The sequence below is a fragment of the Alexandromys fortis genome, unplaced genomic scaffold, assembly GCF_014885135.2.
Source record: "Alexandromys fortis isolate MF-2015 unplaced genomic scaffold, M_Fortis_MF-2015_v1.1 scaffold_256, whole genome shotgun sequence".
Taxonomy (NCBI): Eukaryota; Metazoa; Chordata; class Mammalia; order Rodentia; family Cricetidae; genus Alexandromys; species Alexandromys fortis.
The window spans coordinates 1,243,148-1,259,415 of record NW_026068135.1 but is presented as its reverse complement, the minus strand read 5'-3'; the positions used below and the strand labels follow the sequence as shown (position 1 = coordinate 1,259,415).

Sequence of the window (16,268 nt, the reverse complement as noted above, 5' to 3'; positions counted from 1 at the left end):
ATAGCCTTTTTTTGATGGAATGATAATATTTATATTCTTATCTCTGTCAATGTTTTTTAAAAATATTTTTTGAGATAAAAGCTTGTTATATAGCTCAAGCTTGTCTTGAACTTTGTAACCACCCAAAATTGACTTCAATGCTGATGTCATCCTACCTCAACTTCCCAAATTGTTGCAATTTTTATTTTAATTGGTGTATATTCATTGTAGATACTTCTAGGTTTTATACAGACATTGTCATACTGTATGCACTGTACTTTGGCCATGTTCTCCATAGTCTCCTACTCCCATATGTGAATTAAGCTCCTTTCTTTTCTTAGATAATTTTTGTTTCTATTTTCATGTCATATGATTTTATATGTGTATGGATATATATAATATAATATATAAAATCTACAATGCATATAATTGTTTTTCTGAGTCTGACTTAACTAGTTGAATATTTCTTATTGTATTCATTTTTACACACACATTATAATTTAATTCTTTATGCCTGGAAAAATTCCTTGTGTTTGGATATACTGAGTGTTTTTTACCCATTCCTCTGTTGATGGACACCTAGGCTGATTTCATAACTAAGTTAGTGTTAATAGTGCTACAGTAAACATCCATGAGCCAATAGCTTTGTGATATTCTGTCTGTGAATATTCCCAGTAAACACTGGAGAGTGATGTTAAGATCTCATTTTGTACTTTAGTGGTTTTAAATTGTACCTTAAATTATTTTGTGTTGTATAAGTTAAATAATAAATTTTAATTACATGTGCCTTCAAGTTTTTTTGAGGTTAACTCTTGGAAATTTATAACACGTGCATTTTTACCCTGTTAGGTGCTTGTGAATCTGACAATAAAATAATTGAAATTTTCACAGGTAAAAAGTGAAGTGAATAAATTATACAAACTGCTTGAAATAGACATTGATGGTGTTTTCAAGTCTCTACTACTGCTGAAGAAAAAGAAATATGCTGCTCTGGTTGTTGAACCAACATCAGATGGGAATTACATTACCAAACAGGAGCTAAAAGGATTAGATATAGTTAGAAGAGACTGGTGTGATCTTGCCAAGGACACTGGAAAGTGAGTTTAGCTTTTAATTTTGTTTTTGTTGTTTGTCCTTCAAATTTTTGTTTTAGAAAATCCAAGTACTATGGAAAATTTCTGTCAGTCTGCCAAGCATAAGGATACACCTTAATTCTTTGTTGCTATTATTATTGCATATTACAAATAGAGTTTTACATTTAGATTGAAAGTTAGATAAAGCTAAATTTGCACAGCAAGAAACACTAGATAAAAGATAACATCTTATGTTGAGAGTAAATCTTTATACCTAAGATCTTTAAGGGGTTGATTTCGTTGATACTGTTTTATTATTCCTCTTTTTGAAAGTTTTGTGTTTTATACTCCTGAATCCCTAGACTCTAATTATAAACATAATTTTTATGATTTCCCTGTTTTATAACTTAAAATGTGTGATTAAAAGTGGGCCATGGAGTGAGACTTTATTCCCATATATCATTTGGATATAAATGATTTCTAACTAACCACAGATTAATTTGAGAGCTAGTTTCAAAATACTGTGTGTGCCTCTGAAGTAATATGCAACCCACTAGCCTTGTACCTTAAACTGAATATTATGATTCAAAGATTTTTTTTTGTTTATGGTCTTATTAATGTATAAAGTAACCATTTTAAAAGTTAATACATGTTATTTGCCGTCTTTACATATTCCTATTTTGTGATCTAGATCAGTTTTGAAAATAAAATTTTTCTTTATGGCTAGATTCAAAAGTTCTTTTAATTTTTGCTAAATATCAGCATTTTAAACTTATTTTCCAATCTTTTCTGCTTTCAAGTTGAGAGATTGTGTTGCTTCTGCAAAACTACTTTTGATTAGGCAAAGTTGATCATCTGAGTATAGGTCGTGGTCTGTCTTTATGAAATGTGATTTGAAATGCTTCTTTGCCATCAAATATACTCCAGATTAAACTACTTTGTGTAGGCTGTCGAATAGTGTTTTCCTCAGCTTTTATGTTTTCTAAGAAAAGATGGATCATAATAGAAGTAAATTTCTCTGTGTTAGAAATGTATTAGTAATTAAAGCTATACAAATGTTTTTGTTAGGATTCTTTTTCTGACAAATTGTAAAGTAGCTGTCAAACTCTTGCTCTGTGTTTTTTCAGAAATGGATAAAATATTGGCTTCTTTATTTATATTTCTTTTTTCTTGAGGCTCTGAGGGATAGCATAAAGTTAGAGGAAGCTGAAGAAAGAAGAGCTTGGTATCTTGGATTTTTTTCTCCTTTTTTAGTTTATTATGTGTATGAGTGTTTTTTGAGCATGTTTGTCTATGCACCATGTTAATGCTGGGTGCCCATTGTTGTCAGAAGAGGACATTGGATCCCCAGGGACTAGAGTTGTGAGCTGTCATGTGGACACTGAAAATTAAACCTGTATCGTCTGTAAGAACAAGTACTCTTAACTACTAAGCCAATTTTCTAGCCCCTTAGATTTTTTTTAAAGTTTATTTTAAGAAGTTTATATTTCGTCTTACCTAGCTAAATAGTTGTCTTAGGTGGAGATGGTATCTTGATGCCAAAGATGCTATCTGTTGCTTTATTAATGAAGATAAATTTTAACTTATGGTTAGAATATAATTGCTTTTGGATTTTACAATTACATAAAATGTGATGGCACACTTTTCTGTATTGTATAGTGCATAAAGCATTAGCTGCCACGTAAATGACTGAACTATATGTAAAAGGGAATTCTAAGGCTAGTAAATTTTGGGTAGGAGTTCATAGTTAAAAACAAAGTAATTCAGTGGGGGCTGGGGAGGTGGCTTTGTGGATAAGAACCTTTATTGTTCTTGCCGAGGACCTTGGTTTGATTTTCAGAACCAACTGTCCATAACTCTAGTTTCAGGGAATCTTATACCTTCTTCTGACCTCTGCAGATATCAGGCAGACATTTCATGTACAGACATGTATGCCAGCAAAACACTCATGAACATAAAATCTAAACTGCCTTCTAGACACTAATTCTCATGTTAGCTCTTAGGTCTTGTCCACATACCAATCTCAGAACATGTCTCTTTTATTTGTTCATGCATGCATGATATTAAAACTCATATTTTTCTTTCTTTATACAGTTTTGTCATTGGGCAGATTCTTTCTGATCAAAGCCGGGACACCATTGTGGAAAACATTCAGAAGAGGTTAATAGAAATTGGAGAAAATGTGCTAAATGGCAGTGTCCCAGTGAGCCAGTTTGAAATTAACAAGGTAAATATAGCATTTATTGCTGAGCCCAGCTGCTGTCATATGTTTTTCTCCTCCTTCAGATAGTTGAAGAACCACCTCATCCTTGCAATTTAAATAAATTCTGGCTGGGGGTGCCCGCTGCTTAACAATTGGCTCACAGATTGAACATTAGCATAACTCTTCCAGCCACAGGTACTACCATATCTGCTATAGATGAGACTTCTCCTTTTTACTTCCAGACATTGTTGGAATGATTTACTTATGTGTAAGGGCCTAGAGAATGCTTCATTTTGCATACTCCTCCAAAGTAATAGTTGTTTGACAGATAGATCTGTTCATTCATATTCATTCTTATATTTTCATTCATTCTCTTTCTTCCCCATTTTTCATTGTCCCTGTCTCCTTCCCTCTCTTCTGCTTCCACCCCCAAATGTGTATGTGTTATCAAAAGTCTTTTGAGTACAGAGTTAATTATAGTAATAACCTATTCTGTATGTCTGAAGCACAAGTACATCTTAAAACCATGTCATATCATGGGTATGGATATTTTTCTTAGTTAATTTGAGAAGCAAAATCTTGATTTCCAAAGTAGTGTGTAATAAGGAAGATTGCCAGTAAGTTAATAGATTTTCTTCCTCTTTAAAACAAGTATCCTTAACTAATGAGAAGCTGATTTTCAAATAATCACTTTACCCACTTTTTTATTTTTTAATTTTTTTTATTGTTTTTATTGAGGGATATATTTTTCTCCACTCCCTTCCTCTCTCCTCCCCTTCTACCCTCTCCCATGGTTCCCATGCCCCCATTTTACTCAGGGGATCTTGTCTTTTTCAACTTCCCGTGTAGATTAGCTCCATGTATGTCTCTCTTAGGGTCCTCATTATTCTCTGGGATTGTGAATTGTAGTGTTTTTTCTTTGCGATATGTCTAAAATCCACTTATGAGTGAGTGCATATGATATTTGTCTTTCTGGGTCTGGGTTATCTCACTCAATATGATGTTTTCTAGCTCCATCCATTTGCCCACAACTTTCAATATGTTGTTACTTCTTTTCCTGTCTGTGTAGTACTCCATTGTGTAAATGTACCACATTTTCCTTATCCATTCTTCAATCGAGGGGCATTTAGGTGGTTTCCAGGTTCTGGCTATGACAAACAATGCTGCTATGAACATAGTTGAACACATGTCCTTGTGGCACGATTGAGCATCCTTTGGTTCTATACCCAAAAGTGTTTAATCTGATAGATTTCTTTGTCAGAACTCCAACAAAAAAATTAAAGGATCTGTTGATGACTTTAAGGAGAAATTTTATAATGAAAACTCATTTATACTACGTCTTTGCTAAAGATTGTCATTTTTCACATGTCCATACACTTGAAAACATATTTTATATTGTTAGAATTACTTTATTGTTTTGAAATCCATTTTTATATTTTTTTGAGACAGAGCAAGGTCTTATGTAGCTCAGGCTAGTTTGAACTTTATATACACTTGAGGCTGGCCTTGAACCCCTGATCTTCCCATCTCCCTCAAGGTGCCAGGATTGCAGATAAATGCCATCATGCCTGGCTTTTGTGTATCTGTATTACCTGAAAAATCTCATATAATATTTTCATATTACTGGAAAATAATTTATGTAAGGCCCTAGGATTGTCAATATATTAATCATCTGTTTTTCTGACATGTTTATTTATTTTTCTTATTGATTATTAAGTTTTCTTTTCTATTATAAATAATTCCATTGAACATCTATGTTCACTTGTCATTTTGCTTTTAGATGGATTACTTTCTTATTGTATGTTCCTTGAAATAAAGCATTTGTATCAAAGATATGACTATATGAATGGGTCTAGGAAAATTGTTTTGTGAAAAGTTGGTGCTTGTTAATAATAACAAAATATTGATGCTATTTTTATCACAGTTTCTTTGTAATGGTGATGATTTTAAAATAAAACTTTGCTACCACTTTCACAGTGTGTTTTCATTTGATTTTTTTGAGAGAATATTTTCTAGAACTTACATTCATACTTGGGTCAATGTTTTGTTTTCTATACTTTGACCATCATGTCTTTAATGTTAAAAAAGCTCTTCACTGTGAATAGTGCAATATGTGTGTGTGTGTTTTCATGCATGATTTTCTTTCTTTGAAATAGTCTCTAACTGCCTAGAATTTGCTAGGTAGACCAGGCTAGCCTCATGGAAAGCTCCAGGGATCCTCCTGTCTTCCCCTCTCCAGTACTGAGATTGCAAGGGCAAGTCATACCCAACTACTTTTCATGAGTTCTGTGGATCAAATTTAGATCCTCCTGTTTACACAGCAAGTGTTAAATCTCCTAGCCCCTGCTTTGCTTTTTGAGACAGGTTTGTCACTGACTTATGACTTACTGAGTGGATTTGGCTGGCTGGCTGACCTGGGAGCCCCAGGTAGCTGCTTGTCTCTGCATCTCCATTGTTAATACATGATATTTATTAGTAACTAAGCTGGCTGCTTTGTTGTTTGTTTTTCTTAACAGTGGTTAACTATTTAATGATATAACTATCTCCCTAGCCCTTGTGTTTGTATTTATAAAGAAGGGTATATTTGGGGTATAATAGTGCATATTTTTAATCCCAGCACTTCGGAGGCAAAGGCAGGCTGATTTTTGAGTTCAAAGCCATCCTTTTCTGTTTACTGAGCTTGAAGCCAGCCAAGGCTACATAGTGTGACCCTATGTTTTTTATATTTTTGTAGTGCTAATACAAGCATAGTAAATTCTGATAAATATAGCATAGAAATTTGTGTCTATTTATAGTTACCTATTCATTCATATGAGAAAGGTTAGTTGTCTTCCTAGTAATCTTTAATCTTTGTACATTGTTAAAGTTATTTGTAATATGAAATCTAAGACTATACCAGCAATCTTTTTCTTTTACTTTAAAATTTTCTACTCCGCATTGTACTTTGAGTTTTTTCCGTATTTTTGTTAGTGTATAGTCATTGTAAAAAGGTGCTATGTGTTATTTTCATACATATGTATCATATATTTTTTATCTTATTCACTCCTATATTGAACCTTGAGTGGCTAGTTTATCCATGTATGACATTGTAGATTATTTGTTGGTTTATTCCCCGAATTATGCAGATATTACAATGGATGTATTTCAAGTATACTATCAAAGCACATGTTAAAATACTCCAACTTCATTAGAAGTGTATTTAAGTATTGGGAAGCTGTCAGACTTCCAGAAGTGGAAACATATTTTGTAAAGTTTGAATTGCACTTGAAAGGTTGAATTCTGTCGCTGATGATATCTATTGTCAGATTTTTTTTCCCCTTGAACTAGCAGGTTTTATTTAGGTTTTATTTTTTGAGAAACTGCTAGATCCATATGTCAAAATAACTATAGTTTTCCTACCATTCTTTCAAGTAAGTATTGCATTCTATGTAAACAGCAGTTAGTTTAGCTTGTAATATTTGCACAAATAATTTTCCTATAGTAACCGTCATTCTTCATATATGCTGTATGTATTCTTTGTGTTTAATCATATAAAACAGTAGACTTATTCTCACAGTTTAAAAGCTTTAGACAAAAAAAAAAGCTTTAGACATTGCTAACTTTGCTAGATATGATGGCTCACAGTTTTAATACCATTACTCTGGAAGTTGAGGCAGTATGATTGCCTCAATTGTATAGCCAGCCTGTTCTACACAGTGAGTTCCATGTCAACCTGGGTGATAAAAGGAGACCACACCCTCAGATTTACTAGTTTTTACTGCTTAGTCAAGAATATTCTCAAATGAAAATACCTTACTATAGTGATGGAAAGTAATATACTGAGTGTTAGTACAATTTGGTGTTACTGTTAGATTCATATTTATAAGGCATGAACATTTTTTTTACCAAGCTTTTCTTCTGTATCATTCAAATAGTATTGTTAGAAAATAATTTTTCTCCCGACTGGTGCTGTTGCTGATCTTATTTTGCCACTTTCTGTTACAAACTCATTGTACTCTGCAGAGCTCAAGTTGACATTCAAAGTAAATTCAGTGCTGTGTAGTGCTTTGGAGGTCTATTTTGTTAGAGAAGGCTTTGAGAAACAGATCATTAAGTCAGAGTAGCTGTTATATTCTGATCCCAACTAATCAAATGAGAAAACTACCAACATGAGGAGAAACTCTAAGGCTTCAGAGAACAATGGAGCTAGAGTCTTGATTATTTTAAATATTCAAATATTATGTGGCATAGTTTATAAACTTACATTTCTTTTTGTTAGGCTTGTATGTGATTATGCCACTTACTAACTGACAGAGAAGGAAACCATATTTTCTGCATACATTGTCATTTTCATGTTATACATATATGATTCTGGCAAAAATATGTGTGTGTGTGTGTAGTTTTAAAATTTGGCGAGATTATTGTTCCTCTTTTCTTTTTTTTTTTTTTTTTTTTTTTTGCCTTTTAGGCATTGACAAAGGATCCCCAGGATTACCCTGATAAAAAAAGTCTACCTCATGTGCATGTTGCCCTATGGATAAATTCTCAAGGAGGCCGGAAGGTGAAAGCTGGAGATACAGTGTCCTATGTCATCTGTCAGGTAAAATTGTTCCATTTTTTTTATAAGACTTGTGCCCCCTAAGAATCCTGGGATGGGAAGATAGCTCAATACAAGAGTGAGGACCTAAGATCAGATTCCCAGCACTCAAATGAAAAGACAGGTATAGTGGCTTGTGTTTATAGCTGGAAGGTGGGGGCATGCAGATGCTCAGAGCTTGCTGGCATTCATTGAGTGATGACCTTGTTTTAGAAATATAATATAGGCTACTGGAGAACTTAATCAGCAGTTAAGAGCATTGGCTTCTGCTCCAGAGGATCTGGATTCAATTTGCAGCACCTATATGGTAGCTTACTTACAACTGCTTTTAAATCCATTCCCAGGGAATCCTATACCCTCTTCTGGCCTCCACAGGCACCAGGTACAGGTAGCGCAGACATGCATATAAGCAAAACACCCATACACAGGAAACATAAGGTAGAGGGTAATAGAGCAAGTTACCTGATGTTGACCTATCCTCCACACAGGTGCACACATGAACATAAACTCCTGGTCTTTATACAGGAATCTTGAGTTGTAGGCAAAAGTTTCTGTTCTACCCGGACCTGCAGCCATTCAGTCTCAAAGAAACACAGAGGCTTATATACTGATGATAAACTGTTTGGCTTATTAGCTCAAGCTTATTATTAACTATGTCTTACAACTTAAGTTATCCCATAATTCTTGTATATGTTTAACCATGTGGCTTGTTACCTTTTCTCAGTAAGACATTCTCATCTTGCTTCCTCTGCATCTGGCTGGTGTCTGTCTCTGCTTTCCCTTTTCCCAAAATTCTCCTAGTCTGGCTGCCCCACCTATACTTCCTGCCTGACTACTGACCAGTCAGTGTTTTATTAAACCAATAAGTGATAAATCTTTACAGCGTGCAAGAGCATTATCCCACAGCCTTGAGTCAAATCTGGATTGCCATAGTATCTTACTTAGTAGTAGTTCTCTGAATAACTGGTCCCATAGAGAGATGGTTTAGTTTAACTAGCTTTCAAATCTTTAAAAAAGAAGTTCTATAATGTTTCATTACAAGTTCCACTAAAAAATTCAAAGTAGCTTTTGAAAGTCATTGAGATTTTTTATTAGACTGTTTTATTACAGTTGTAGTATGGAGGGCTGCTTGTTGGTCCCTGGCTGCTTAGCCCTGAAATAATCACACAGAAACTGTATTAATTAAATCACTGCTTGGCATATACACTCTAGCTTCTTATTGGTTAACTCTTACATATTAATTTAACCCATTTCTATTAATCTGTGTATCACCACATGGCTGTGGCTCACCAGCTAAAGTTCTGGTCTCTGTCTCCTGTGAAGCTACATGGAGTCTCTCTGACTCCACCTTCTTCCTCTCAGCATTCAGTTTAGTTCTCCCCACCTTACACTGCTCTACCCTATCAGGCCAAGCCAGTTTCTTTATTCATTAACCAATAAAAGCAATACATAGACAAAAGGACCTCCCACAGTTACTACTGTTTTTCAGCTATAAATTATCTTCCTGAAATTATGTCATAGGCTGGGGTTGTAGCTTAGTGGTTGAATACCTGCTTAATGTGTGTGATGCCCTGGCTTTGATCCTCAACACTGCAAAAAGAGAAAATAAAATAGTATGTGTACTTTTGGTGATATATCCAGCAACTGTAGTAGCTTGTTGTTGTTGTTTTTAATCATTCTTTTTCTGACAATTTTAATAAGAAAGGTCAGTGAATGAAATAATAAAGTAAGTGGTTTTTCCTCCTAGCTTATAAAAATATTACTTAAAAATATGAAATGCATAGATATATGGAGAAAGTTGGAAGGCACAAAGACTTAACTTTACCTCTTTCTTCCTACAGCCTCATTCCTTCCCATATTTTCTTTCTCCCTATTTTGTAAAACACCTCTAAGGAAACTATGCTTTCTCAACATACTTTAAAACTGATAACTAGTTTGTTTGAGAATGGTCTGTCCCTAGCAGGGTAAAGAGGAAAGTATGGCAGAGAAGGAAATCAGGATTTTTTTTTCTCTGAAAGCACTTGATTTCAGTTGGAAGATAGAAAACCCAATCTTTTCTCTGTATGTCAGTTGTAAGCCTGTCTCAAGTTCTTTAAAATTACTATTGTATGGTCTACTTACCCCATCACATAACTGATTTGAATAAGATTCTTTTACATTAATGTGGTAGTTTGAATAGATACGACCGCCCCCCCATAGAACCATGTGTTTTAGTGCGTCACCCTAGTAGACTCAGGTGGTGTGACCTTGTTGGACTAGGTGTGGCCTTGTTGGAAGAAGTGTGTCACTGTGGAGGTGGACTTTGAGGTCTCATATATGCTCAAGCTATGCCAAGTGTTTGACAAAGATGATTTTGTTGCTTGTGGATCAAGATGTAGAATTTTCCAGCATACTGCCATGCTTCCTTCCATGATGTTAATTGACTAAATCTCTGAAACTGTAAGCCAGCCCCAATTAAATGTTTTTTTTTTATAAGAGTCTCTGTGGTCAAGGTGTCTCTTCACAGCAATAAAACCCTAACTAAAACAATAAGAGCAATGCTACATTACTCCAGTTAAATCTTTAGATAAACTTTAAAATTCATTCCTATACAATTGCCCTTTGCTAAGATACAGCCAGCTTGATTTATAATGCATAGAGCCTTATGAAAACCAAAAGCTAGTCTACTAATGTAATGTCTGCCACATACTGTAGATGATGTACATAACAATGGTAAGTACATGGACAGGCATCAGCACTTGACTCTATCTCCCTCCTAGGGTTACCCTCGATTAAGAACTGTTAGAGAAAGCCAATTCCTGCAGGAAAATATTTCCATAAATGTCTGGCTTGCTCAAATCCTTAATGTGCTTTGCATATTGCTTCTGACAAGTCTCGTTTCAAAAAACAATTTTCAAATTATGCAAATAAAGATTTTGGTAAATAGACCTTTTTTTCACTTAGGTCTTCACATACATGGACAAGATTCTAGTTTATTAATAACAGGAGCAGACGGTAGCTTACAATTTTGAAAAATATTACAGGTTTAGTGAAATAACATCTAGTGATAAAATCTAGACAGTTTTTTTAAAACAGTATTTTGTTTAAAACTGAAATGGAGGTATTTCTTGATGTATAAAATAGCATGATAGATATATCTAAAGGTCAAACTTGTATTCCTTAATGTCAAAATATTTGCTCTTATTCTTATTTTGATTATTATATGTCCTTAAAATGCTGATGCTAATGTAGTATAGTATACCCAATTTGATGTGACTTAAACATTTTCCCACCCACTAATGCTGTTCCTTCTTTTTAAAATACAAGTTATATTTGGTTTTATCAGCTTATTTTCCATATCATATTCTGAGAAAGGGCATAGGACTTTAATTTGCCATTGTTGCCCTCAGTGGGACACTTGCACCTTTCATCATGTTTATTGGCCAAATCTGCCTGCCTCTTTTTCTTTCTAGTTTTATAGCATAACATTTAGAATGAATTTTTGATAATGTATGGTGACAAGTTTCTAAGAAATTGTGTGCTGCCTGTCTTTCAAACAAGTTCGGTTTTATATAATATTTTATGTGTAGAATATTGTATCCTATGGATAAAGTTTAATTTTTAAAATTGTGTATGAGTATTTTGCCTGCATGTATGTTTTGCAACACTTGTGTACTTGGTGCCTATGGAACCTAGAAACTGGCATCAGTTCCCCTGGAGCTGTTAGTACAGACTACTGGGAGCTGCCATGTAGGTGCTGGGAACTAAACCACTCAATCCTTCGCAAGAGTAGTAAGTGCTCTTAACTGCTGAGTCATCTCATCAGCCTCTTGTCTACTAATTTTACACCTGTAGTTACTTAGTTTTCATTAGTCATAATTTTTGTAGGGTATATCTTTGAGATCCCCCTTCCCATCAACCATTTAAATTTTCCCCCATTATTTTCTCACAAACAATGGTTAACTTAGAGCATCTGATTATCCCTAAAATTTATGAATTGCTACATGGACACCTCAAGAAAGACCAATCTTCCGTCCTTATTTGTTCTTAAAAGGTATATGTCACATGTTCTTGAAATCTTGTTCAGTTTAAGGACTAGATCTTTGAGTAATGTCTTGGGTAAGCCTAGATGTTTTCCCAGCACATGTTGGAAAACTATTATCTAACCAGTTGTGTTGTTTTTGAGCTTAGATTTTTAAAATACAGTTGGAAATATGTTGGCATTACTATTAACTACAAGCTATTTAGAGTTAAAACGCTTTAAGTAGAAAGTATGCTCAGAAATTTTCAACTGCTCTTTAAATGTACAAATATTCCTTTATGAGAACTTCTTAGTGACATGCTAGAAAGTAACTCAAGCAACTTGGTTGCATATGTTTTGTAGTTCTTGGGATAGAACTTAGGACCATATGCATGCTAATGCTAGGCAAGCACTTTACCTCTTCCATTCAGTCCACCAGTGCCTTTAAAACTCTTTGCTTCTCCAATTTTGACTTTAATTCATGATTTGAAAATGAGAGAATTTTCTGGGTACGGTGGCGCATGCCTCTAAACTCAGCTCTTGGAAGAGGGAGGAAGGAAGGGAGGAAGGGAGAAAGAGGAAGGTCAGTAGTAGTTCAAGGTCCTCTGAGCTAGAAGCCTGCCTAGGGCAACATAAGATCAGCCTCAACAGCAACAAAAAATAAAGATTAAACTGATCAAAAAATACACATCTATAGGCTGACCAGATTTCTGGTACTAAAAGGCAGTCTAAGGATAGTATATAGGAAGACACAGACCAGTGGTTTGTTTTCAAACTCTTAGCTAGCAACTGTTGCCTTATTGTCACCTTAAAATTCTAGTTTATTAAAGGACATTGCTTAAGCCTGATTAATTCTAATTTTTTCTTTTCTTAGTTGTGAAATGTGGGACAAACAAATTTTAACGTGAGGGTTGCTTTCTTTCTAGGTATTTCATTATGCCGTAGACCAGGCAGAACATAGTTGAAAGACAGATACCTTCTATCGGGAACATAACCTGAGAGACAAGGCCCTGGTTTGGGTCTCTGGGAAAGACTGTGATATGGGAGGTTGCCTCAAATTTGAACTAGATGCTGAGCTGAGAAGAGACTTATTGTGGCATGAGTGAAAGAATAGGATTCACATTATAATCAATTCTGCAGAGCAGCTGAGCCCTGTGAATAGTTATAATTTACTAGTCTGAATATTAAATTCTGTTGTTTCGGTCAAGAGCAAGAGTGGAGTGAGTCATTGGATGTTGGTCTAGTAGAATGGTGACTTTTTGATTCACAGATGACAGTGACATCTCCATAGAGCTGCATGTGGGTTAGTTACATAGAATCTCACAACTTTAATTTTATAATGTAAAAAAGAAATAGCTCTTGAAAAGAGTTTCTAACCCACCTTCATTTGCTTGAGGAGGAGCCAGCTTAACAGTGGAGAGTAAATAGCCCTTCCTCTGGTCAGATATTTGACTTTTGAGCACTGCTGCTTTCAAGGTAGATCAGTTACTTTTTCTTGTTCCTATGATAAAATACCTGAAAGAAACAGAGGACAAAGGATTTATTTTGACACAAGGTTGGAAAAAATATATGTTTGTCACAGTGGCAAAGGCATAACAGTGGGACCAGCTTGTGAAGGTATTTGTATTTTAGTAGGACTAAGAAGCAGAAAATGGGAGACACTGGGCAGATGCTCTGCTGGCTTTCTCCTTTTTCCCTTTTTATTCATTTTGGAACCTCAGCACAATGCATGGTAATGCTTGCTTTCAGGGCTTGTTTCCTCCACCTCAGTTAATTATCTCTGGAAACACTCTTCCAGACATGCTCAGAAGGTTGTTTCATTAAAACTCAAAGTATATCTTAGCCTAGTCAAATAACAATGAAAATTAGCCACCCTACCAGGATTGTGCATTATTATTACTGTTCTGTCTTATGTCTTGCATATATGCCTTGTTTCTACTGGGGTTTATTTATTGAGCTTTCCCACTTGCTCATTTGGGGCAAAGTTGGGTGCTATCATGCTTCTATGGCTGGAATTGTGGCTGGAAGTTATTGTATTTACAGAATAAAAGATGTGCTATTCTTTTATTATTGTGCCTCTAAAAGCCTTTCTCAGTAGACTAATTGTCACGAGTCTTGCAATGTGTTTTTATGTCATGTGTCATGACAGGTAGAATTATATAATCTAGCTAGTGACATCTTGCTTACTGGTTCCATATTCTGCCAGCAAAGAACACAAGACACTGGATTTACATTCTCAGGCAATGGATAAGATTGAGGCCGAGAAGTTCTTGGGCTTCCTATTCTAAGATACATGTGAGATTTTCAATAGGGTACCATTTATTGGTGTTTGGAACTGAACACATAAAATTTAAACTGTTGTCCCTCTATTTGATTAAGCAAGTGTATGTGTGATTATTGCTTTGCTCACAACTTTACTTACACTGTGTCTTCTGTTAGGATGGGTCAAACCTCCCTGCAACTCAGAGGGCCTATGCACCTGAGCAGCTGCAGAAACAGGACAATTTAGTCATCGACACCCAATACTACTTGGCCCAGCAGATCCACCCTGTCGTGGCTCGGATCTGTGAGCCCATAGATGGAATTGATTCTGTGCTCATTGCATTGTGGCTAGGTAAGTGTCTCAAACATGTGGGAACTCTCATAAAAAAGTCATGATATGCCTAGTCCTCTTGTAACTGTTAGGATTCCTGCTTGTAGATTCGGGATTTTGTCATTACGTCTTTATTTCTTAATTTTTACAATTGTTTAGTTCCTATCTCCCATTAGAATGTGAACTCCACATATACATAGCAATCTGTGGAAATCTGCCTGCTCTACATGTGTACTCACTAAGTAGGTGCAGAGGAAGAAAGAATTTTAGGTAACAATATGGTCATTGGACTTAAAATATTAAAGGTCTAATTAGTGACCTTCCCTTATTAAGGAGGTTAATGATATTTTGCATTTTTTAGCCATCTCGTTTGTCTAAAGGTATTTTGTTATAAAATGAGAAAATGTGACTTTGTAATATTTAGTTTTTACTTTATATTCTTCTAAAATAAGACTCACTGTTATTCTATAGGAATTAGCTGTTTCCTAGTTTATCGTCATCCCAGGAGGTAACAGCTAACCTTGAGACCTTAATGTCTCTTTGATTTTTATTTCAGTTTCACCCTTTACTATGTCATTATTATTGTCATCTTTGCTTTAAAATGTTTTTTTTTTTATCATCTTTCATTTCACTTCCAAGTGACCAGAGCATAGTTATGTTGCTTTTAAGGTCCCTGCTTTATTCTGTCATGAGCAAGGCTGAATGTTTTTAAAGTACTCCTTAATAAAGTCCTTATATGGTACCACATTTTCCATAAATCAAGTCTACTAATGCTGCTGACATCTCATAGACTTTAGCTTTGACAGTTTCAGACTAGTTTTCTAACTCCAACCTGTGCATTCTCTAAATAATGTGCCGCTCATTTTCTTGCAAAAGTCTTCTCTGACTTTAACTAAAATGTCTAGCTTCAGTGTTACAGAATGTTGGCATCACTGGGACCTGGTTTAAATGCTAGTTTTGATATTAACAAGCCTCTGCGTCTTGTTCTGTACATTGATTTATTTTGTGAGTAATAGACTATAATTACTCTGAGAGAGATAAGATGTATGTGTGATGCTCAGCACAGGGCTTGAGGCAGAGGGAGTGCTCAGCACATGGTGGTATAGCCACCTGCCACCCTAATTTCAGGCTTCTGTGTAAATATGTCCATCTTCCTTCAGTCCATAGGATTTATGCATAGGTAGTACTCAGTATGTCTTTGTGGCATGTCATTGGATTTTCCAAAGCTCATTATCAAATCACATATATTCCATCCTGCCCCTGTTGAGTGTGTTTCTGAGATCAACCCCTCCACCCCCATCTTACTATCCCATCAGTGTCTGATCTGGAAGTGGAAACTCATTTTTGACATTTGCCTAAGCAAAACATAATTAGGAAGATAAAATTCTGCTACCAAAATAATCATATAATGTATTCTCCAAGTTGAGTTGTATTTGATGATGTTTATAAATCCTCAGCTGGGAGGAGGAGACTATAAATGCATGATTTTTTAGCCTCATTTTTTTTTCTGTTATACATTGAGTGCTTACTCTGTTTGCTGTGATAAGTACTTGCCACATCTTATTCAGCTTTTGTGACAGCTTCATATAGGTGCATTGAAGCTTCATTTTACAGAGGAGGAAGCTTATGTGAAGTAGCTGATAGTTTGATCATATAACTTGTTAAGTATGGGGCTATAGTTGGATTTTAACTAAGCACTATGTGACACTGAAGCTTCTCCTGACCACTATGTTAAGTTTGCTTCTTAGTGATAAATAGCATGGCTCTAAGAGCCTGTAAAAAATGTTCTTTACAGAAGAGAGAAGATATGGATATGTAAGCATGAGGAGCTTCACCTTCCTCTC

At 35.2% G+C, this 16,268-nt stretch overlaps 1 protein-coding gene across 3 annotated transcripts in view; it reads left to right on the top strand.

The window, feature by feature from the left end:
• The window catches only part of Pola1 (DNA polymerase alpha 1, catalytic subunit), a 313,417-nt gene that overhangs the window by 125,574 nt on the left and 171,575 nt on the right, over positions 1-16,268 (top strand). For all 3 annotated transcript variants that reach the window (XR_007589312.1, XM_050126455.1, XM_050126456.1), the window contains exons 29-32: positions 871-1,076; positions 3,147-3,279; positions 7,703-7,834; positions 14,271-14,445. Coding sequence is in view for 2 of the 3 variants with exons in the window: in XM_050126455.1 (XP_049982412.1) it covers positions 871-1,076; positions 3,147-3,279; positions 7,703-7,834; positions 14,271-14,445 (646 nt within the window). In the remaining variant the exon portion in view is untranslated. The remainder of the gene's footprint in view (positions 1-870; positions 1,077-3,146; positions 3,280-7,702; positions 7,835-14,270; positions 14,446-16,268) is intronic.